Consider the following 24,547-nt stretch of genomic DNA (forward strand, 5'->3'; position numbering starts at 1 on the left):
ACCTCAAAAATGGGTATTTTCAAGGAAGTGATGAACCCCCAAATCCTGGTGGACAATAAGGAGGAACCGCGTCTTGAAGAGCTCATTAACCTTGCGATAGTGGCTATCTCTGATAATGCCAGGGAATCTGGGATGAACCTCTTGAATAATGCCCACAACAGCATGGTTGATAATTTCAGGTCAATCAAGTGGCTTTTTCACGAGCTAGAGGAGGTTAAGGAGAAGGTGGTTCAAATGGAAGGAGCCAGGAATCTTAAGGGCCTAGAGAAAGGGACAGATTATGATGCTAGGCATAGCCTAGCATAAAGGAGTATCCACAATCTGAAAAATTATAATCACAATCTATCGAGCTAAACGATCTCACTGCTCAACTCGATCAATAACAACATTTTATCTTTAACTGAGTGGCTTAAAGATAGAGGCATGCAGGGGGATGTGGAAGGAAAAGACAGGGGTAAAGCCAGATCCGATGAAGATAATACCACTGGTATCACCTTTTCTACTCTGGACTAGGAAGATCTCGGGACTCACCAGCAGGAGGCCGAGGAGAACAAGATGGCACAGGAGGCTGCACAGGTCATGTAGGAGCTGGAAAGAAAGATCGAAGAGTAGTTCTTGTTATTTTCCTTTTTGGTTGGCCTTTCATTCTGGCTTTTGACTATTTCGTTTTGTCTTTTTGGTTTGGCCTTTTCTTTGGCCTTTGTTTATTTGGCTGGGCCTTGTGCTATTTCAACCTTTAGACTTGTTTCTTTTGTGGCTGGGCTTCTAACACTTATTTTCAGCCTGATTTGTATTAACGCTCGGGTTTTAGGATCCCTGTAAAACCTGTTTATCTAATAAAAAACAATAGAAATAGATGCAATCAGTTGTATCCAGTTGATCCAATGTAAATGAAATCATTTTATCAGTAGAGACAATTTTAAAAGGACCTATGCACTATTCCTGCATTCTTATATAGTGCACACATAAGAATGCCACTGGTCTCTGTATGGAAACTGCAAATTCATCGTATATTTATAATTGAAATAAAGCACTGATATGAATACTATATTTTCACACAATATGAAAATACTATTTTAAGAAATAAGAAACCATCTAATCAAAGTGTCAATGAAGAGCATACCTCAGACAAGATTAAACAGAGAAAGTCATAAGAGCATACCCCCGACAAGATTAAACAAAGAAAGTCATAACAACTTATAGTTGCCCCATTCTTGGTGTGCTGAATTTGTTTGGATGACATTCTTTGGTTGATGTTAAGCAATTTAAAACATTAATAGAACAGCAATTAAGTGATTATGGTAAAAAGAAGAGCAGAAATTTACAGGGGCAAAATCAAATTATGCGATTCATAAATATATGATTAGACCCACAAGAAAAACATGAGAATGTCTTAAAACTGTAACAGCGGATACAGAGACTTTTCTCATTTCCATACAAATGAGTTTTTTTTTCCTCCAAATATCAAGAGAGAACAGATGATAAACGAAGATAGAGGGAAGAGTAATTGTTGGTGACCGTTGCACTTCTTACACGCCATTTAAACTCAGCCTCGTTTTTATTTTCTTTAGCCTCACTGTTTTCTTCACAAGACTGCTTCTTCAATCAGTTGCATATGCTTAAATTGAAATTTCCATCTAAAATCTTTTGAATACTACTTTAACGTGAAAACTAATGCCATTTTTTTTATACTACTACAATTTGGAAAATTGATACCATCTTTATCTCTTTATCTTTTGAATACTGCTACAACTGTGAAAAAATGATACCAACTACCTTTCTTGTCTTAGTAACCAATCCCTTCTGGTCGGAGTAGTTACACAGCTATTTGTAAAAGCTAAACTTGTTATATTGACTAAAGAAAAATTAAGCCCACAGAAATTACATAACTCACACAAGTATCGTTAAAGATTATCTACTTATCTCTGTGCTTGTGAACCGCTTATGTTCACTGAGAACTGATTAAAGAGCAGTTTTCATGTCAGGCACATGAACTGTGCCCTTTCAATTCAGCTTATTTAGTTTTCTCTGGTCAATATCACAATTGAGGTCTGTGCCATTTTAGGTTAAATCATGATTATATCATTAAGCAGTAATTTGTAAAAACATAAACATAAACCAACAATAACTTGGGCATTTTGCAATGAACAAATGGGACACAAGACAGAGTTATATATTCAACATCATTAACAGAAAAATGTGAGTTAAGATGGATTTTGAATATGGGGGGTAATTATTTGACATAGAGAGTGATTGGGGCAGTTTTAGACTTTTATTTCTTCTCAGCTCTCTGTTGCCCAGCAATACACTATTCTTCTGGGTCAACCTGTCCCAATGTCGTACTTTTCTTCATAAAAAATTACACTCAATACTTTGATAATATCAGAAATTTTCATTAGCACGTACCCTCATACCATCAGCACTTCCTCTGCCACCATAACCATACTAATCTCACTGTTACCTAGGGTTTTGAAACTCTTAAGTATTTCCCTCCCACTCAATTATGTGAAAATGTATTAAAAAAATAAAGCTTTTAAATTAATAGTTTATTAATTATTTTGCTTTATATAATATTTAATTCTTAAAAGAATTAAATATTAATATATTTAGATGCAAAATAATTAAATGTCAAATTAATTTAAAAGAGCATTAATCTCTCACATAGTTAATTCCACAAGAATTAATTAATTATAATGAGAAAAGAAGTAAAATGGTGAGTTAGCGGGAGTGGATTAAATTTGAAGAAGAATGTGAAATAATTAATTCTTAATAGAATTAATTACTACTGTAATGTGCGTAAAGATTTGTGAAATCTGAGTAGAACATAAGCAAAGAGATAAAATGCAAATTACTTCAGTAAAAAAAAGTTGGGGGTAGTTGTACTTCTTGTAGGGGAGTTATTTAATGGGTGAAAAAGAATTGTAATGAGTTCTTCTTGGGTCAGGGAATGTCTATACATTTTTCAAGAAAAGGAAAGGCATTTTCAGTTTGAGGATTTGTAATAGAGAAGGGAAGGAGAAAATGATATTTATTTTGCAAACTTGTTTATGATGCAAGGATAAAATGATCCTATAGTTGTTTTGTTTACACATTTGGAATAAACAGAAATTTAATTTTAGATCCTATGGTTTGAATTTACATTTCTCTAGTTGGAAATGATCTTGTAGTTACTCCAGCCATGTTCAAAATATTCTCTTGTTTGTTTATCAAGGTTCTTGTGTGTCATGAAATCTTGAGGTTTTATGCACCGTACATGTAGCAAATATCAAATTTCTCTTTTGTTTCTCTGTAAGTGGGAAGATTGATTAGATAGCCTGTGCGCTATATATTTGATTTTCTTCTTAATTTCACATTCATATTATGTTGATGAATGGATGTTAGTGTTCCTTCTTTGCCTTCTAGTTAAATGCATATCAGAAAATTATTTATTTTGAATCAAAAGGAGGGAGTTGTACCTCTATTTCAAAATTCAGAGAGCACTTGACAAGATAATTGCAAGTGACTCTATTGTTGGTTTCAGAGTTTGTCTTTCTTTTTGGGTATTCGAGAGTCATTTGTGAAGGTGTTTTTGAGAGGACAAACCTATTTACTAACAATTTTTGGCGACTGTACTGGGGAAAGAAAGCGAATTCCAATGCTTTTCTTTCCTTGGATATCTGAAGGTACCTTCCGAAGGACGGAGGTTAATGACTCTAATTTATTTTGTGAAAGAAGTTTGGTGTTATGGCTTTGGTTGTAGCCTAGCCATGGGGGGCTTAGATTGGGCCATTTGCTTTGTCTCAATACTCAGCCTTACCTAAAAGTTCAATAAAATATCTCCCAAAGTTTTTTGGCGACAAATCAAGACCTTGATGATCACATTAAAGCAACTACAGTCGCTTGTGGTATTCTTGGTGTGCAGGAAGAGAACATATTTGCAAGACTGTTTGCAAGGAGACTCATTGGGAGCACTGCTAATTGGTTTCATAATTTGCATAATGGTTTTATCACTCGCTGGAGTGATCTCAAGGTAAAATTTCTCCAAAAATTTAGGCCTGTAGTTGATGTTGCTAAGCTATTATTAAATTTCTTTCAAATTCAAAAGAAGCAGATGGAACCTATGAGGGATTTTGTAGATAGGTTCAATAGGTGTGCTAGTAAAATTTCCCAAAATAGCCAACCAAATGAAAATAATCAACTGTGTATTTTCATTGTTGTTTTACAAACTGAAATCAAGTTTTTGTTAAAGCGCCAGAGAGTGCAAACATTGCAAGATGCACAAAGGGAGGCTACTAGTTTAGATGATGAAATGTTTCTAAGTGGAATGAAGTGTAAAGAAATTACACAGGCAGGAATTTAGATCTATGAACAACAAAATTATCCGAAGGAAAAGTCTAGACAGAAAAGGCTCATTCTCAAAGTAGTAAAATCAGCACCTCCTATTTATCAAAGTTTAATAGTTTTCAACGATGAAGATCTCCTAATCCCTCCTATGATTGAAAGCACTCCCTGTAGTGTAGCTGGAGCCTACCATCTACATATTGATTATGATGATGAATACGCCTCACAGTCAACTGACTCTATGATTGGCCTTGATATACCTCCCATTGAACAAAGCCTAGAGGGTGAAAGATCAAATGAAAGCTTATTAGGAGATTTTCAAACTTCAGAATTTGATTCTTTTATATTTGGGACTATTAATGCTACTCCATCAAATGATGTTGTTTAAGAAGGTATGAAGGATCAATATACACAAAAAAGGATTGATGATGAATACTCCGAAAAAGCATAGTTGATCACACAATGCAATATCTATCAACATGCTTGGATGGTTCTTCCTATGAGCATAAAGTTGATTATGAATTATTCTTGTTTGATCCCTTGGAGACTAATGAAGCATTACTACAGTCTAACGCACCAAATGATAGCCAAGAAACAGAAAAGGACTTGTGCATTTTTCAGCCCCTTGTAGATTTTTTCCCCTCTTCCTTTAGAAGAATCCATGCAGCAAATTACAATGGAAAAATCACATGGGCAATCTAGAAATAAAAGGAATCAAAGTATGGAAAAAGTAGTTGACATTCCATCTATCTTTTTAAAAGATATTATTGAATTGAAAAATGTGGAAGAAAATCTTGAATCTATATTTATTTTCCTTCCTCTACATTCATTTTCTATACATGAATTAAAAATCACATTGGCCATTTTGCTCACTTGTGTCCAAAACATTTTTCCATTCTACCAAGAATTGATTCGGAAAGGTCCATATTTTTTTCAGCCTGTAAATGGTCACATTTAGTTTTTAAGGTTTTCCCCTTTCCATTGTAAATAATCTTCTCCATTCCACAAATTTTAGTTTGAGTTTGTTTCCTGTTTTGTTTTGCTGTTGTTTCCCTTCAATAAAGTTGCACTATCTTGAACCTTCTCATTTTCTTAAGTCAATTCATATTGTGAAAACATCAATAAATAATGGCCCTGCTGAATTGATTGGTGACACCCTATCCTCACCTAGTTTCAGTGTATGGAGTCCCAAGTTAAAGATTTCATTATATTTCTGAGAACTATATGTAGAAATGTAATGAAAGCACCATGATTGGAACTCGGTGACATGTGGAAACTCAAACAAGAATGAAAGTTGAAGCAATACATAAGCATTGGATATCAGTCATATTTTGGAGTGTGATGAGTGCATAGGCTCTGGGCATTTCTGCACTTGCATTTCAAGGAAATAGGGTTCTCAAAAAATAAATGATATGGGGAGTTTCAATTATAAAATGTGCAGACAAATATTTGATGCTAAAACTATAGAAAAATAAAATCAAATATTTAAAGAAAAAAAGGATTCTTTTTATTGGCTAAACAGTTTTGTGACCTTTAATAAATCACAAGTCAAATTGCGATCGGTTATTATCCTCGTATTTCATTTGAATCAAAGGTAAGACACTAGGGCTAGTGCAGTGCGTGTATAATTGTTTGAAGATGGTTTTGTGGGGGTCAGTTGTTCACAAGATAAAAAAATTTGTTTTGGAGGTCAACAAAAAGTGGAAATGGAAATGTATGATCGATATTCCTTCTCTATCAAGGATTCATAACTGCACCATGTAGAGATTAAAGGAAATTTGGACTATCAACAAATTCATTACCAAATTATTGACAGTGACATTGACAAAGATCAAATCACATCTGATTGACAATCTTGGGACTGCTACAATCTAGTTCAAACACACAAAAAAAGGGGGGGCCTTTGTGACTACCAAATAGGCTGGCTATCAGTATTGGATGAAAACTAATACTGTTGAACCTATGAACGCAAGATGTGAAGACATTTAGGGTTCCTATTTGGTATATGCCTGCAGTAGCAATATGGCAGATCGGGGATGGCATTGTAGGTGAGAAGAAACTTGTGTTGTGCATTGGCTGAGGTCAAGACGAGAACTCGGGGCCCGTATGAAATTTGAAGGTGACAGTTCTCTTAAAGGTGGTTGGTCAATTTAAATAGAAAATTGAATCAACACGACACCATATGACATCGGCACCTACACAACACAGCGATCCAAACTATGGAAAAAGGAAATGTGACATAACGTGGGTAGGTGAAAATGTGAAAGTAATATTGTATATTTTAATATGACTCGCAGCAGCAAAAAATAAATAAATAAATGCCGATGTGGGATACTAAGCCATTTGCATTTTCTTACCAATCATCAAAATATACAACAAGATCTACTCATTTGATTATTGAAGAGCCTCGAACAAAACATAAGTGATGTTGGGAATACTCGAAGCACACATCATGATTCAAGCTGCCCACAAGAGGAAGATCCCAGACCATAGCAGGTTTTCAAACGATAGCTTTCTCTAACATTGCTAATTAATCATGAAGTGTCACAATAAAATGTGTTAACCCTAATTAGGGTTGAGATGCAATGGCTGGCAGAAGAGAGGCCGAGTGGGAATAATAATTTGCCACTAAAATCAACGGGTGTTCATCAATTCAGACAATTAGAAGGCTAATCATATCTCTCTTGTAGTATTATACCACCAAACTGGAGGAATATGAATGTGCACAAAATGACAATTAGTGGACTAGACATACATGCATGATGGGAAGTTAGAAAAAGGGAAATCTCTGCGTGAACAGTATGAAATATCTTGGATAGATTATGGGCATTGTTATTGTCTGATGTAGTGGATGCAATAATTTGCATCTCATTGCTGACTGCTTGAATTGGTTTGGAGATTCCAGTAGTGTGGAAGATTTCCTCCATGCCAGAGGAAGAGAAATTCGGAGAGGATCTCAAGATAGTTTTTGAGCTGACATTAGAGGATTTGGCAGGGGCGAAACCCAATGATTTGTGAAGATGGTATATGATCTCTTCCAAAGTTTGGATAATCAGGTTGGTTATTGCCTACCCTCCTAACATTGAACAACCTATTTATATCGATGAGACTTTTCATAGCCGTGGCATGTAAAGCAATGCAAGAAGAAACACTTAAATGGTGAATCTATGAATTTGAAATTACCACTTTGGGGGATTTTAAGTCTCAAGGTGAGGGAAAATGGTAAAAGCCGCTTCACAGGCGTATGCATAGTTAAAGAGTAAAGACCATTACTTGCAATTGAGATTTTAGCACATAAAAAGAAATAATTGAGTGAACCTAAAGATTTAGAGGCAGATAATCAGGAGAGAAACCTTTGTAGGTTTTAGAACTCAATTTAATGGCATGCGGATTCTAGAATTGTCACTAAATTTGATTGCTCCTTCACACATCTTGAACATGAGAATAATGAAAATAATTGGCAGTGGTTCTCATGATTATTTAATTGAAGATGATGTTTCTAATATGCAAAGTGATGCTGATAGTCCTAGTGGAAGATTCGTAACGCCTCCCTTCAGGTTGCAAGCTGACAGTCATAAAGATAATGGAGCCAATTTGTATACAAGTACAAGGTCTTTGGAATCAAGGAGAATCAAACTACATGGAAATTCTTTGGTGATCAATAAAGAGAGAGGTGGCTCTCCGACCAACGGTGCAAAGAATTTAATAACTGGAAAGAGACCCAACATTGCTATTCACTTTAGTGGGGGATTCAACGTGTCTTGGATTGTGAAGACAGTGTCTACACTTATGTACAAAAGACTGAGGCTCGTTCAATATCCATTATAATCCCTCTGGGGATTGTTTGTTGCCAGTAATGGGATAAGCCTTCCTTGCTGTCAAATATGTGAATGGTGCTTTTTCATTGCTATTATAGTCCAACACATTACATCGAGATGCTCAAAGTTGGAAGTAAACAATGCATCACAATATCTTTATTAATTCAGCTCATGCAATTGTGAAAATTGAAGGACTCCCAACCTGTTGAAGACATATGAACAGTATCTAAGCAGTATGGCAGATACTCTAGCAAAGTGTACAAAGTATAAGAATGAGTGGAAAGTTGTTAGGTATAAAGAAAGTGGTTAGTATTATTACTGGAACATCAGAACTGGAGAAATCACATGGATGATCATCAGTTGAAGGAGTTTTAGCAGCTCAGGAAGTCAGAGATATTGATATGAATTTTATTACAATATTCATTGAAAAGGTACAGGTTCAGGTTCACATTGATTAGCGACTCTACAACCCAATGGATGAAGCACTAAAGCGAGAGCCAAAGATTTCCACAATCCATGCTATTCAATATTTATGCTTCTGGGTGCAATTGTGTGTAAGTTTGACAGCATCAACATTTCGGATCATACTCAATGGTCCATCATCATTATGTTCTCTTAGCTCTCTCATCCTGATGATGGATCATTGAGTATGATCCGAATGTTGATGATGTCAAACTTACACACAATCGCACCCAGAAGCATAAATATTGAAGAGCCACTGTTACCAAACCCTAAGTATTTCCCTCCCACTCAACTATGTGAAAAGGTATTTTAAAAAAAAGCTTTTAAATTAATAGTTTATTAATTATTTTGCTTTATATAATATTTAATTCCTAAAAGAGTTAAATATTAATATATTTAAATGCAAAATAATTAAATATCAAATTAATTTAAAAGAGCATTATTCTCTCACATAGTTAATTCCACAAGAATTAATTAGTTATTATTATGTGAAAAGAAGTAAACCAAGAAGAATATGAAATAATTAATTCTTAATAGAATTAGTTATTATTGTAATGTGCATAAAGATTTGTGAAATTGGAATAGAAGATAAGCAAAGAGATAAAATGCAAATTGATTCGCTAAAAAGTTGGGGGTAGTTGAACTTCTTGTAGGGGAATTATTTAATGGGTGAAAAAGAATCGTAATAGGTTCTTCTCGAGTTGGGGAATGTCTGTACATTTTTCAAGAAAAGGGAAGGCGTTTTCAATTTGAGGATTTGTAACAAGGAAGGGAAGAAGAAAATGATATTTGTTTTGCAAACTTGTTTATGATGCAAGGATAAAATGACCCTATGGTTGTTTTGTTTAAATATTTGAAATAAAGAGAAATTTAATTTTATATCCTATGGTTTGAATTTACATTTCTCTAGTCGGAAATGATCTTGTGGTTACTCCAGCCATGTTTAGAATATTATCTTGTTCATTTATCAAGGTTCTTGTGTGTCATGAAATCCTAAAGTTTTATGCACCGTATATGTAGTGAATATCAAATTTCCCTTTTATTTCTCTGTAAGTGGGAAGATTGATTAAATAGCCTGTGCGCTATATATTTGATTTTCTTCTTAAATTAAGGTTCGCATTCATATAATGTTGATGAATGGATGTTAGTGTTCCTTCTTTGCCTTCTGGTTAAAGGCATATCAGAAAATTATTTATTTTGAATCAAAAAGAGGGAGCTGTACCTCTATTTCAATATTCAGAGAGCACTTGACAAGATAATTGCAAGTGACCCTATTGTTGGTTACAGAGTTTGTCTTTCTTTTTAGATATTCGAATCATTTGTGAAGGTGTTTTTGAGAGGACAAACCTGTTCACTAACACTCACAACCTGAATCACCTGTTCACTAACACTCACAACCTGAATCATCATGCGAAAAATCTGCCTTAATATTATACACGACCATTGTTCCTAGTCTTTAATGCTTTGTGGTAAAACACATTAACCTTAAATGATTCAAATCCACTAGTTAGGCCACGCCAATTTGACAACATTAACCTCATATCTGAAGCTTTTATCATTGCAAATTCCCCTAGTTTCTACACCATGTACAGTGGGCATGTAAGTCTATGCTGGGATGAATTAATCTCAGAAATGTACAGTGGGCATATAAGTCACTAACTCATGACCGTCGGATCACATCAATTTCTTTTTTCTTTATAGTCACGATTGACCTTATCTCTACACAACAGATATCGACAAAGAAGTTTATGCTGGACTGCATTAACCTTAAAAACCTAGGTTATCACGACTGAAATCCTCATTGGCGATAGAAACATGGTACTATTTTGATTCTATGCAGGAGGATCCGCCTACTATTTAAAAAACATGGCTCCGCACTGACGGAGAACTATTTTGATTCTATGCAGGAGGATCTGCCTACTATTTAAAAATCATGGCTCCGCAATGATGGACTACACACACGTATACTTCCTTACTTGTAAACATCCATGTACTTCTTTTCATATGTTCTTGTAAAGAATATCCAGTAGCATCAAATTGAGAAAAGATTGCTCAAGAGATTTCTACGCAGTAGTTTCAGGTAAGGCTTATAAAAGGATTGCATTTCACACCTACAGAAACCTGACATTTGTGAAGCGAAATGTGTACAGAATGCAGAACGAGTCCTACAAGAAATATCATAGATCAGTTCAGCCTAAGGGTTGTAAGGGACATACAGCAAAAATTAGGCAAAACTGTATATTCCTAGAAACATATTCCTGCTTTATCTAATTTCATGAAGGCAGTAGATAATTTGTTTAACATTCACAGGAACAGCTGTAGATGAAATATACAAGGCTTTTCAAAGAGGAATGAAAAGAGGACGCATTTATGAAATGAGCAGGTGCCCCTTACCTTGCACGAGTATTGGCCAAGCCGAGTATGATATTATGTTTATGATAGGGATTTTAGGGTAAGATAGATAAAACCCTCTGAATTTCCCTGAAAAAGAAATGAGAGATTTAATTGAACATATTCATGCTAATAGGCAGAAATTTTTTCTCTTGAGAATTGGTTATTAAATTGTAAATATTTTCTCTTGAGAATTGGTTATTAAATTGTATGATATGATGTTTATGATAGGGAACTTAGGGTAAGATAAATAAAACAAGATTGAGTTGTGTGTATTGTTTTAGTTTTGTTTTGTTTTTGAGCTAATACAAGGAAAATAGACATGGGGGTAACTGTACAAGGGAGATATCTAGACTCCTGCAAATGCGTTTTGTAGCATGTTTATTTATGTACCCATGTGATAGATTCATGACATTATACTGTAGAAGGGAGATATTTAGACTCCTGCAAATGCCTTATACAGCATGTTTATTTATGTACCCATGTAATAGATTCATGACATTATGCAGGAATAGTTAGATGAAACATCCATGACTTTTGTGAAACATATTTGCATATTTGTCGTGCGAATCTCATATCATTCTGTGACCAAGTCCATTATATTTTTCAGATTTTATTTGAATCACAAGGCTAATCTTTCTTGAGTAACGAAATTACAGAGTTTAATAGGACAATCCATTTATGTCCTTAGGACATATGGGACGATTCCTCTTTCAAAATCAATAATTCTGGAATCCTCAGGCCATACTTTGTTTACATGGTTGCTTCTAGGTGTATTGCTTCAAGATTTTCGTATCCCTTCCATACCATAGTGAGTGAGATTTCCATCATCTTTATTAATCCATTGAGTGGGTATGGCATGACCTCTATGCTGTATTGGTTTGTATGACCCATGAAATGTATCAACATATTTAAAAGGTTGCTTCTAGGGGAGAGGATCCAATACTTGAGCGTGTTCCAATAGTTGTGATATGAGTTTTCACTTGATATCTGCACTTATTGACTTAATGTCCAATTTTTTTGACAACATTGTACCAATACTTGTGACTTTAAAGTTGGTAGTATAATGCTAACTATCCAAAATTTAATAAAATGTACCCTTGTTATAAAAATTAACCAATGATGCGATGCCACATCAGCTGTTCAACCATATGGGTACCCTTTATGCAAAACCATTGGTCTCACTTCTTTTTTGGGCTGTTTTGGAAAACTTGGCAATAAGCATGCTGATGTGGCATCATAACTGATGACGTGGACTTGAAAACTTAGTTATAAGTAGGCGACTCACCAAGTAAGCTACTGTAAAAAATTGGGAGCGATTTGAAATTTTTATGTAGGATTTTGATAAGTGCAAAGTTAGAATGTTCAAGTACTAGGTCCTCTCCCCTAGATATCTTCTTTTCAAATGTGAATCAATTTTTGAAGCATTGTTTTTACTATTTTATATTAAAAAAATCTTTTTGTAAATCTTCATTACTTGTTTATCGTTGATAGGGGCTTTGCTTTAAAATGAATTTTTCAAACTCCATATGGTTGGCTTCATTTAAGGTTTCCAACTTTGTTCTATTAGCTTGTCCTTATTTTTTCTAAACTTGTTATGTATTTAATGAGTTCTCTAATCCTTCTTTTATTCTGCTGTTTTAAGATTTCATTTGTCTAGTGTCTCCATATGGTTATGACTAGCACTTGTATAAAACAATGCAAGGTTTTAGTCGATATCGGTTATGAGTTCAGTTATGAGTTCCTATGTCCCGATTCAAAAGTGAGCTTCAGTTATTTTGAAATATGATACAAACATGTAGACAAATCCAGATACTGTAACAATAGAAATAGATGCAATCAGTTGTATCCAGTTGACCTAATGTAAATGTAACAATAGTACCACTGTACAGTGGGCATACTGATATGAATACTATATTAACACACAATATGAAAATACTATTTTAAGAAATAAGAAACCATCTAATTAAAGCTGTCAACGAAGAGCATACCCCAGACAAGATTAAACAGAGAAAGTCATAACAACTAATAGTTGCCTCATTCTTGGTGTGCTGAATTTGTTTGGACGACATTCTTTGGTTGATGTTAAGCAATTTAAAACATTAATAGAACTGTCAACGAAGAGCATACCCAAGACGATTAAACAGAGAAAGTCATAACAAGTTATAGTTGCCTCATTCTTGGTGTGCTGAATTTGTTTGGATGACATTCTTTGGTTGATGTTAAGCAATTTAAAACATTAATAAAACAGAACAGAACAGCAATCAAGTAATTATGGTAAAAAGAAGAGCAGAAGTTTGCAGGGACAAAATCAAATTATGTGATTCATAAATATATGATTAGACCCACAAGAAAAACATGAGAATGTCATAAAACTGTAACAGCGGATACAGAGACTTTCCTCATTTCCATACAAATGTGTTTTTTTTCCTCCAAATTCAAGAGAGAACAGATGATAAACGAACATAGAGGGAAGAGTAATTGTCAGTGACTCTTGCACTTCTTACACGCCATTTAAACTCAGCCTCATTTTTTTTTTCTTCAGCCTCACTGTTTTCTTCATAAGACTGCTTCTTCAATCAGTTATGTATGCTTAAATAGAAATTTCCATCTAAAATCTTTTGAATGCTACTTTAATGTGAAAACTGATCCCATTTTTTTTATACTACTTCAATCTGAAAAACTGATACCATCTTTATCTTTTGAATACTGCTACAACTGTGAAAAATTACCACCTACCTTTCTTGTCTTAGTAACGAATCCCTTCTGGTAAGAGTAGTTACACAGCTATTTGTAAAAGCTAAACTATTTGCATTGACTAAATAAAAATTAAGCCCACAGAAATTACATAACTCACACAAATATCGTTAAAGATCATCTACTGACCACTGTGCTTGTGAACCGCTTATGTTCACGGAGAACTGATTACAGAGCAGTTTTCATGGCAGGCACGTGAACTGTGCCCATTCACTTCAGTTTATTTAGTTGCCTCTGGTCAATATCACAATCGAGGTTTTTGCCATTTTAGGTTAAATCATGGTTATATCATTAAGCAATAATTTGTAAAAACAAAAACATAAACCAACAATAACTTGGGCATTTTGCAATGAACAAATGGGACACAAGACACGGTTATATTTTCAACATCATTCACAGAAAAATGTTAGTTAAGATGGATTTTGAATATGGGGGGTAAATATTTGACATAGAGTGATTGGGCCAGTTTTAGACTTCTATTTCTTCTCACCTCTCTGCTGCCCAGTAGTACACTGTTCTTCTGGGTCGACCTGTCCCAATGCCGTACATTTCTTCATAAAAAGTTACACTCAATACTTTGATAATAGCAGAAATTTTCATTGGCACCTACCCTCGTACCATCAGCACTTCCTCTGCCACCACAACCATACTAATCTCACAACCTGGATCATCATGCTAAAAATCTGCCTCAAAACACAACCATTGTTCCTCGTCTTTAAAGTTTTATGGTGAAACACATTAACCTTAAATGATTCAAATCCACTGGTTAGGCGACGCAAATTTGACAACATTAACTTCATATCTGAAGCTTTTATTGTTGCAAATTCCCTTAGTTTCTACAACATGTACACTGGGCGTATAAGTCTATGCCGGGATGAATTAATCTCAGAAATGAAAATATCGCTGACCCCTGACAGGTCTAAGTCTTTATGATGACAATTGGACCATGGAACCTCAGAACCTCCTTGTCACTGACTCATGACCATCAGATCACATCAATCTCTTTTTTCTTCAGTCACGATTGACCTTATCTGTACACAACAGACATGGACAAAGAAATTTATGCTAGACTGCATCAACCATAAAAACCTAGGTTATCGCGACTGAAATCCTCATTGATGAGAGAAGCGTGGAACTATTTTGATTCTATGCAGGATGACCTGCCTACTATTTAAAAATCATGGCTCCACACTGACCGACTACACACACGTATACTTCCTTGCTTGTAAACATCCATGAACTTCTTTTCCTATGTTCTTGTAAAGAATGTCCAATAGCATCAAATTGTGAAAAGGCTGCTCAAGAGATTTCTACGCAGTAGTTTCAGATGAGGCTTAAAAAAGGATTATGTTTCACACCTACAAAAACCTGACATTTGTGAAGCGAAATGTGAATAGAATGTAGACCCAGTTGGGAAAGGGCATTTTCAATTTCAAAGGGAGAATGGAAAGATAATTCCAATTCATGATGTATTGTATGTGTCAGGCTTAGGTATGAATTTGATTTTTGTATCTATTCTTCAAGATAGGGGGTATAATGTACTCTTTAGAGAGACACGTGTTGATTAAGCACAAGGATTGGAAATCACTCGTAACTATTGGAGTTAGGAGTGGTCGCCTTTATAGGTTGCAGTTTGATACTCCTAAGGCACTCATGAGCATCTGTAATCTTAGAGATCTTGGAGAGCTATGGCATAGGAGGATGGGCCATATTCATCATGGAGCACTTGAATTGCTTCGTGAGATGGTGACAGGTGTTCCAAAGGTGAGCACAGATAATGATGATGTATTGATAAGTAGGAGTTGATTTCCACAGCTAGTCAAATTGTGATGTGAATATCAGGATTTGACTAGCTGTGGAAATCAACTCCTACTTATCAATTGATGAGCTTAAGGGGCTTTCTAATGAATGGTTCATAAGGCACAACACTTGGTGAAGGTTTTGCAAATGGGGTTGCAAGCTTTGGGTTTAACTGTGGAGGAAACTCCGTAGTTAAGCGCGCTCAGGCTGGAGTAGTACTGGGATGGGTGACCTCCCGGGAAGTCCCGGTGCTTCACCCCTGTGAGCATCACCTAGATCCAATGAGTGCTAAGTGTTCCATTTATTCTCATGAGAGATGGATTCATGTTGAATCACTACTCATGAAATATGGGTCATCGAGTTTGACTCAAAATCACACAGTTAAATCCTGATATTCACATCACAATTTGACTAGCTGTGGAAATCAACTCCTACTTATCAATTGATGAGCTTAAGGGGCTTTCTAATGAATGGTTCATAAGGCACAACACTTGGTGAAGGTTTTGCAAATGGGGTTGCAAGCTTTGGGTTTAACTGTGGAGGAAACTCCGTAGTTAAGCGCGCTCAGGCTGGAGTAGTACTGGGATGGGTGACCTCCCGGGAAGTCCCGGTGCTTCACCCCTGTGAGCATCACCTAGATCCAATGAGTGCTAAGTGTTCCATTTATTCTCATGAGAGATGGATTCATGTTGAATCACTACTCATGAAATATGGGTCATCGAGTTTGACTCAAAATCACACAGTTAAATCCTGATATTCACATCACAATGATGATGTATGTAAAGGATGCATGTTGGAGAAGTTTGCGAAAGCATCTTTTCTAAGGAGTGACACCAAATCTAAAGGTGTTCTTGATCTAGTACATCCAGATGTATGAGGACCAATGTGAACAAAGTCTATCAGGAGATATGAGCACTATGTTACTTTTATTGATGATTTCTCCAGGAAGACCTGGATATACTTTTTGAAGACTAAGGATGAGGTTTTTAGTCAATTCCAAGAGTTCAAGGCTCTAGTGGAGAACTCAACAAGAAAGAAGATAAAGGTTCTTCGGTCAAACAATGGAGGCAAGTACAAAGGAAATAACTTCTAGGAGTTTTCTACCAGGGAAGGAATCAAAACAAAGTGGACTGTTCCTTACAATCCACAGCAGAATGGAGTTACCGAGAAGAAGAACCATTCTATATCGGAGGCGGCAAGATCTATGCTACATGACCAAGATACGCCCCGCTACTTATGGGCAGAAGCATGTAGTACAACAATCTACATTCAAAACAAGGTTCCACATAATGTGCTAGGGAGGATGACACCAAAGGAAGCTTTCATAGGTAAGAAGCCTGATCTTATCCATTTTAGAATATTTGGGAGTTTGGCATATTGTCATATTCCAGGTGATACACATACCAAGTTAAATCAAACTGCAGAGAGGGGGTACTTTATTGGGTACAGTGAAACCTCAAAGGCATATAGGATTTTTATCCCCGGGACAAAAAGAGTTATTGTCAAACGTGATGTTAAGTTCATGGAGGACAAGGCATTTAGAAGGTCTAGAGATTTGCCAGTAGATGATCTGTAGAGCATCAGGTATGGTGAGATGCTATGGTTGAAGAGTATAACTCAATGATGCAAAATGATGTGTGGGAGGTAGTGCCTAGACCAACAGATAGAGCAGTAGTTGGATCACGCTAGATCTATAAGATAAAGCACGATGTAGATGGTAGCATCAAGAAATACAAGACAAGGTTCGTGGCCAAAGGGGTTCTCTCAAAAGGAGGGAATAGACTACGAGGAGACATTTTCTCCAGTGGCCACGTATACTTCTATACGAGTTGTGATCTCGTTTGTAGTATAAATGAGATGGCAAATCCTTCAAATGGATATCAAGACAGCATTCCTTAATGGTGAGTAAAGGAGGAGGTATACATAGAGCAATCAAAAGGCTTTGTAGCACACAGCAAAGAGACCCACGTGTGCAGATTGATCAGATATGTTTGAGGTGAAGGTATTAGGTTGATGGGCTATATTGATGTAGATTGGGCAGGAAGTACAATGGACAAAAGGAGCACTTCAGGGTGTTGTTAAAGTTTGGGATCAGGAGTTGTATCTTGGTTTAGTAGGAGGCAAAAATCCATGGCTCTGAGTTCAGCAAAAGCAAAATACATAGCAACTAGCATGGCAAAATGTGAAGTCATATGGCTTTGAAAGTTGTTAGTAGCTTTGTTTGGTTAGAAGGTTGAGACTACTGTGATACATTGTGACAATCAGAGTTGCATTTAGTTGTTTGAGAATCCACTATCTCATGATAGGTCTAAACATATAGACATCATATATCACTTCATTAGAGATTGTGTACAACGGGGATTGTTCAGCTACAGTACATACCTACAGAAGATTTGCAGTGGTAGCAAACATTCTAACAAAGGCATTGGGGAAGGTCAAAATTCATCTTCTTCAGAGATAAGTTGGGTGTCATGCAAAACAACTTCCTCGCTAAGAGGGAGTGTTAGTTTTAGGTAGTTTGGACAGTTGTTCATCCATATGTGATTAATTGACAAATAATTGTTAAGAGTTACGACAAATATTTGTTAATTAATTAACTACTAAAAGTCACTAGTAACCTATTGGTTAGGTTGTTTTAATCGAGAAGCAACTAAAAATTTTTTGGTTGAGTTGTCTTTATCAAGAAGCAACTAGAAACCTCTTGATTAAGTAGTATAAAAGGGAGTCAAGGGAGGCATTTGGATAACAGAACAGAACAGAGAACAACAAGAGTTGTAGAGAGCATTTGCAGTGTTAGCAAATGAGTTTGTAGTGATGGCAAATAGTCTTGCAATGTTAGCAAGGGCACAATGATAGCGTTGGGGATAGCAATCGAGAATATCAATAAAAGAAATTAGGAGGTTGTCTGAATTCTGCCAATGAGAGACAAGGAATTTTGTATCTCTTGATTTGTTTAAGTTAATATATTTTCCATCTGCAGAACTAGTTTTCTCTTAGGGGTTTTTCCAAAGACGATTTGTACAAAAATATTGTGTTCCTTGTGTTCTGAATTTCTTTCCGTATTTTATTGGTGAAGTTGCAATTGTGTTATTTTTCGATATTAACTGTGAATTTGTTTTCAACAGTTTAATAATCGTTTATGATAGGAGATTAATAATCAATGACTGCAATAGTGTTAATTTTCACAAATAGAACAGCAATTAAGTAACTATGGAAAAAAGAAGAGCAGAAGTTTACAAGGACAAAATCAAATTATGTGATTCATAAATATATGATTAGACCCACAAGAAAAACATGAGTGTCTTAAAACTGTAACCGCGGATACAGAGACTTTTCTCATTTCCATACAAATGTGTTTTATTTTCCTCCAAATATCAAGAGAGAACAGATGATAAACGAAGATAGAGGGAAGAGTAATTGTTAGTGACCGTTGCACTTCTTACACGCCATTTAAACTCAGCCTCATTTTTATTTTCTTCAGCCTCGCTGTTTTCTTCATAATACTGCTCCTTCAATCAGTTGTGTATGCTTAAATCGAAATTTCCATCTAAAATCTTTCGAATACTACTTTGATGTGAAAACTGATGCCAATTTTTTTTTATTCTACTACAACCTGGAAAACTGATACCATCTTTACCTTTTGAATACTGCTACAACTGTGAAAAATTGATACCAACTACCTTTCTTGTCTTAGTAACGAATCCCTTCTGGTAGGAGTATTTACACAGCTATTTGTAAAAGCTAAACTATTTGCATTGACAAAAGAAAAATTAAGCCTACAGAAATTACATAACTCACACAAGTATCATTAAATATCATCCACTGACCACTGTGCTTGTGAACCGCTTATGTTCACTGAGAACTGATTACAGAGCAGTTTTCATGGCAGGCACATGAACTGTGCCAATTCACTTCAGCTTATTTAGTTGCCTCTGGTCAATATCACAATTGAGGTTTGTGCCATTTCAGGTGAAATCATGGTTATATCATTAAGCAGTAGTTTGTAAAAACAAAAACAATAACCAACAATAACTTGGGCATTTTGCAATGAACAAATGGGACACAAGACAGTTATATTTTCAACACCATTCACAGAAAAATGTTAGTTAAGATGGATTTTGAATTTGGGGGGTGAATATTTGACATACGGAGTGATTGGGGCAGTCTTAGACTTCTATTTCCTCTCAACTCTCTGTTGCCCAGCAGTACACTGTTCATCTGGGTCGACCTGTCCCAGTGCCGTACTTTTCTTCATAAAAAATTGCACTCAATACTTTGATAATATCAGAAATTTTCAATAGCACCTACCCTCGTACCATCAGCACCTCCTCTGGCACCACAACCATACTTATCTCACAACCTGGATCATCATGCTTAAAATCTGCCTCAATACACGATCATTGTTCCTGGTCTTAAAGCTTTATGGTAAAACAAATTAACCTTAAATGATCCAAATCCACTCGTTAGACCACGCCAATTTGACAACATTAACTTCATATCTGAAGCTTTTATCGTGGCAAATTCCCTTAGTTTCTACACCATGTACAGTCTATGCTGGGATGAATTAATCTCAGAAATGAATTGATGTCACTGAACCGTGACGGGTCTAAGTCTTTATGATGAAAATTGGACCATGGAACCTCAGAACCTCTTTGTCACTGACTCGTAACCATCGGATCACATCAATCTCCTTTTTCTTCATGGTCACGATTGACCTTATCTCTACACAACAGACATGGACAAAGAAGTTTATGCTGGACTGCATTAACCTTAAAAACCTAGGTTATCACAACTGAAATCCTCATTGGCGATGGAAGCATGGAACTATTTTGATTCTATGCAGGATGATCCGCCTACTATTTAAAAAGCATGGCTCCGCACTGACCGACTACACACGCGTATACTTCCTTACTTGTAAACATCCATGAACTTCTTTTCCTATGTTCTTGTAAAGAATATCCAGTAGCATCAAATTGTGAAAAGGCTGCTCAAGAGATTTCTACGCAGTAGTTTCAGCTGAGGCTTAGAAAAGGATTGCGTTTCACACCTACAGAAACCTGACATTTGTGAAGCGAAATGTGTGGAGAATGTAGACCTAGTCCTACAAGAAATATCATAGATCAGTTCAGCCTAAGGGTTGGAAGGGACATTCAGCAAAAATTAGGCAAAACTGTATATTCCTAGAAACACATTCCAATTTCATCTAATTTCAAGAAGGCAGTAGACGCTTTGTTTAACATTCACAGGAATAGTTGTAGATGAAATATACAAGGCTTTTCAAAGAGGAATGAAAAGAGGACAGGTTTAAGAAATGAGCAGGTGCCCCTTACCTTGCACGAATATGGCCAAGCCGTGTATGCTTTCCAGATTTTCCGAACCCCAAGAAATGAAATCGCGGAGTTTCGCCGGACAAAAAAGTCTGTACCAGACGCAACAACAGATGGATATTCAACTTTGGTACATCTCAATTAAAAGAGCTTTACTTAAGTCTGTACCAGAAAGTCGAGGAAGGAAATCATCAGGTCTAAGATGCCGCATTCTTCCAACTGCAACGCCTTACTCAAATCCTGCAAAATCAAGCGATAATGAGCAACCAGCTAGGCAAAGAAGAATCTGGCAATCAAGCGAAGGCCTAAACCACAAATGAAGCTATAGCAACATTGATTTATGAATTGAATTGGTGGTTGTGGGGTGCGCCAGGCTTCTGCTGTAGTGCAATACAGAAGCGACGCGCGAAGGCTCTGGCAGCAAGCTACCAGTATGAGCCTTCCCCCTCAAGAAATTAATTTAATATCGTGTGGCTCATTGAGCCACGTATCAGATATTAAACTGATAAGAACAGATACTACACTTGATCTTAGCCAAAAGGCCGAGAAAGGTATGATTTGTTATAGCTTTTCCTTCCATATTTATACCTGCCTTTGCGTCCCTTCACTCCTCCCGCTGCTGCATGTGGGATATAGGATACAAATATACCCCTCTCGTTTACTCCATTGGACACATCTCGGCGTATTTCTCATGCGGCTAATTTAGAGTTGTCAGAGATTATATTTCTAAGGGAAAATACAAATATTCTGCTACTCTTAATGTCTAATATTTAAGTTTTCCTTTGTTTCACACATAATTTTTAAAATATCTATTTATGTTTTCTTTACAAAGACATTTTATATCATACTTTAAAAAAATCCTTCTTCAAATTGATGTGCATAGCTTAGATATTTTTATATGTTACAATGTTGAAATTCAATTTGTATGAAGTATTGAAATTGGGAAGAATACGACAGTCAAATCGCTAGATGTGATGTATTGGTAGTCACTTGGAAATTTCATGTGCACCAGATATATGAAAATTTCAAACAACTTGTGGTTTGTTGAGCTTCTCTTCAAGCGGTGATGATAAAGAAATATTTTTTAAAATAAGGTTTGGTTGTCATTCCACTATGTGATGTCTTTCTTTAAACCATGTTATTGTTAGTGGCCAACACAAAATTAATAGACGACATGAAATTCAAGAACCATATGCACTTGAAGCAACTTATAGTAAATTCATTAGTAATGACATTAGATTTCACAACTAAATCCAAAGTTAGATGATTGGAAGTAGTTACTATGACTTCTTAGGAATTCTTATCATTGTAAAATATAATTGGATGAGTGCAAGGTATGCATTAAGGATATGTCACTTCATTAAGAATATGTGTTGCAAACATGTTCGTATCTCTCCATGATGGCTATGTTGTATATCATACTAAAAATGTCCCAAAATTTAATCAATACATTACAAATATTTTTTATCAAGTTCTAACTTGAATTTTTTGAAATGATAGAATAACTTGCGACACTGACAATTATTCCTCAAGGCCACATGGTTAGTAGGTTTATATTTTCAACATTGGTAGATTAATTTGAGTACGTCATGTAAGCATATTTTGAATTGTTTTTAGCATAGTCTTCACTTCTTAGACTAGTTCTAAGATTGATTTTACATTATGTTAGAGTTCAAGATTTGACAAAAAAATGTGTGGGTCCATTTTCATCCTTCATCAAATTACAAGTAAAAAATGATTGGCATATATTAATACATGCTCGTGATGCAACAAAAACATGCATAGATGAGTGTTGTAAATAAATATAACCCTATTGGGTGAATAATTAAATTTATGATGCACAAAGAGTGATGTAGGATCATCCTTAGGTTGTTGGCAATCTTGCATCACCCTGATGTCCCAATTTGGGAGTAAGTTTTAGTAAGGAATAATGAATTAAGTCGTCAAAGTTCTAACAATTTTGCATGTATATATATATATATAATACAAATATTAATTATAACAAACAAGATAAATAATATTATTGTGATATACATATATTGGATATATCTAAAAAATGTATAATAATATATAATTATTTAATATAATAATCTAATGGTATGTTTAATATAAGATTACATAATATTATTTAAATTAATAATATAATATTATAACAGTCTTATTAATATTAATTTATATAATTTATATATAATTAATATAATAATACAATATATAATCATTAAAATAATATATAATTAATAATTACCTTATTAATATATTTAATACGAAAAGACACAATTCTTCGAGTACACTCATATATATAATATATCAACGCATCAGGAGGGGGAATCGTCAGAGAAAAATATTGAAGAAGCATATTAATATAAAAAAAGAGGTAAATTAATGGAATGACCAGAAGGGGTCATTACAAATGGTATCAGAGCAATGTTCCTGCCAACCTAAGGGATGTGTGGAACACCAAGAAATGGAAGTTATAGGAGGTTGTCCAACGATCATATTTTCGTAGAAATAATTGTTTTAGTGAAGAAACATTAGCAAATCTAAGGGAAGCAAGGCCTGTATAGTGATGAGAGCAGCTGAAAACTGAAAGAATTTTGACAAGCTAAAAGACGACCATAAGGGGATAAACAAGGTGATCAATTGGGCTTGCTATCTGGGTGCACATCAAGACCACTCTATAGTGCAACAGTCCATAGCAGTTGCCACGTCACTTCCAAGGTGCACAGTCATCAATTGACTTTCTAAAGCAACGACATTTAGGAGTCAATTATGAGATCTCAAACAAGCATTGTCTTATAATTATAAAAACTCTATAATGCTAGATCAACAATACCCGTTCTAACAGTAGAAAGACAGTAATAAATCATATATCGAAATAATACTCAAAAACCATCCCTGGTGATGAAAGAACACAGGACACTGATCGTAAGAGTAAACAAACACTCGTGGTTTGTATGAAGTCACAGTACTCAAAACGTCCATGGTAACAAAAACTATATGTGCAACTGAAACAAAAGGCATCCCATCTGCAATATTAATTTAACCATAAATCCTAAATAGCACAAATTACAAGCAAATTCTAATTAGTACTGGCACAACAAAAAATCGAATAAAGTGTCTTCAAAAACCCTAGAACCAGATCTAAAGTGCAATCCACAACACAAGACAATATAATATATGCACTTTCAACCAACATTCTTGAAACGTCATTGACTAATTAGCAATGATCACCGAATGGAGAGAGGGACCAATGACCGAGGTTAATTCATAGAATTGTCATAAATAAAGCAGTGGGCAATGCATATAAGGAAGCTTGACGATGAAATAGCTCATTGGACAGTGATTCTGGTAAAATATAAACACCAACTCTAAAGTGAATTAGCATTGAGTTTTGTCTAGTTTGATGAAGAATTGCATCCACCTAAATCACAAAATCTAGTGGTGAATACGATAGGAGCCCTTAGGCTCATGCTTCCTCAATTCAATGATGACACTAACAATTCCACTGATGATTATTACTGCATTGAATCAAAGCAATCAATTTTCTTTTGTGTGGCGTTTGAATATTTCCCCAAAATTCATTTTTAAGACCCGTTAACTACTCTCATATTATATTAAGTAGTAAAGTAATTTTAGGAAGGAAAGTTGGTCTACTTATTTCGCAGAATTAAA

At 35.3% G+C, this 24,547-nt stretch overlaps 1 protein-coding gene and 1 non-coding gene across 6 annotated transcripts; both read right to left on the minus strand.

The window, feature by feature from the left end:
- Nucleotides 1-1,363: 1,363 nt before the first annotated feature.
- On the minus strand, nucleotides 1,364-21,586 carry LOC149578532 (uncharacterized). Of its 5 annotated transcripts, none has more exons than XM_089829684.1 (4): nucleotides 21,464-21,586; nucleotides 21,044-21,115; nucleotides 20,879-20,967; nucleotides 1,364-1,583 (listed from the first exon to the last, which is right to left on the minus strand). In XM_089829684.1, the coding sequence occupies exons 1-4, from the start codon at nucleotides 21,566-21,568 to the stop codon at nucleotides 1,574-1,576; spliced, it is 276 nt and encodes a 91-aa protein (XP_089685810.1). In that variant the 5' UTR covers nucleotides 21,569-21,586; the 3' UTR covers nucleotides 1,364-1,573. The 5 variants fall into 5 exon arrangements, with proteins under 5 accessions (XP_089685810.1, XP_089685802.1, XP_089685805.1 ...); XM_089829676.1 differs by lacking the exon at nucleotides 1,364-1,583 and adding an exon at nucleotides 13,288-13,982; XM_089829679.1 differs by lacking the exon at nucleotides 1,364-1,583 and adding an exon at nucleotides 18,781-19,480.
- LOC149578533 (U2 spliceosomal RNA) lies at nucleotides 21,235-21,430 on the minus strand. The gene has a single exon (XR_016357431.1). It is a non-coding gene; the product is annotated as a U2 spliceosomal RNA (small nuclear RNA).
- Nucleotides 21,587-24,547: the final 2,961 nt, after the last annotated feature.

The sequence above is a fragment of the Cupressus sempervirens genome, chromosome 1, assembly GCF_028749045.1.
Source record: "Cupressus sempervirens isolate cs-2001-9-10 chromosome 1, ASM2874904v1, whole genome shotgun sequence".
Taxonomy (NCBI): Eukaryota; Viridiplantae; Streptophyta; class Pinopsida; order Cupressales; family Cupressaceae; genus Cupressus; species Cupressus sempervirens.

What these genes read in the sequence shown, in the direction of transcription:
- LOC149578532 (XM_089829664.1), bottom strand. Translation starts at nt 21,568, where the DNA reads ATGAGAAATACGCCGAGATGTGTCCAATGGAGTAAACGAGAGGGGTAT. An exon ending in TTTCCTTCCTCGACTTTCTG is followed by an intron (nt 20,968 to 21,043) that starts GTACAGACTTAA and finishes CGTCTGGTACAG; the next exon opens with ACTTTTTTGTCCGGCGAAAC. An exon ending in CTTGGCCATATTCGTGCAAG is followed by an intron (nt 20,650 to 20,878) that starts GTAAGGGGCACC and finishes TATTTCTTGTAG; the next exon opens with GACTAGGTCTACATTCTCCA.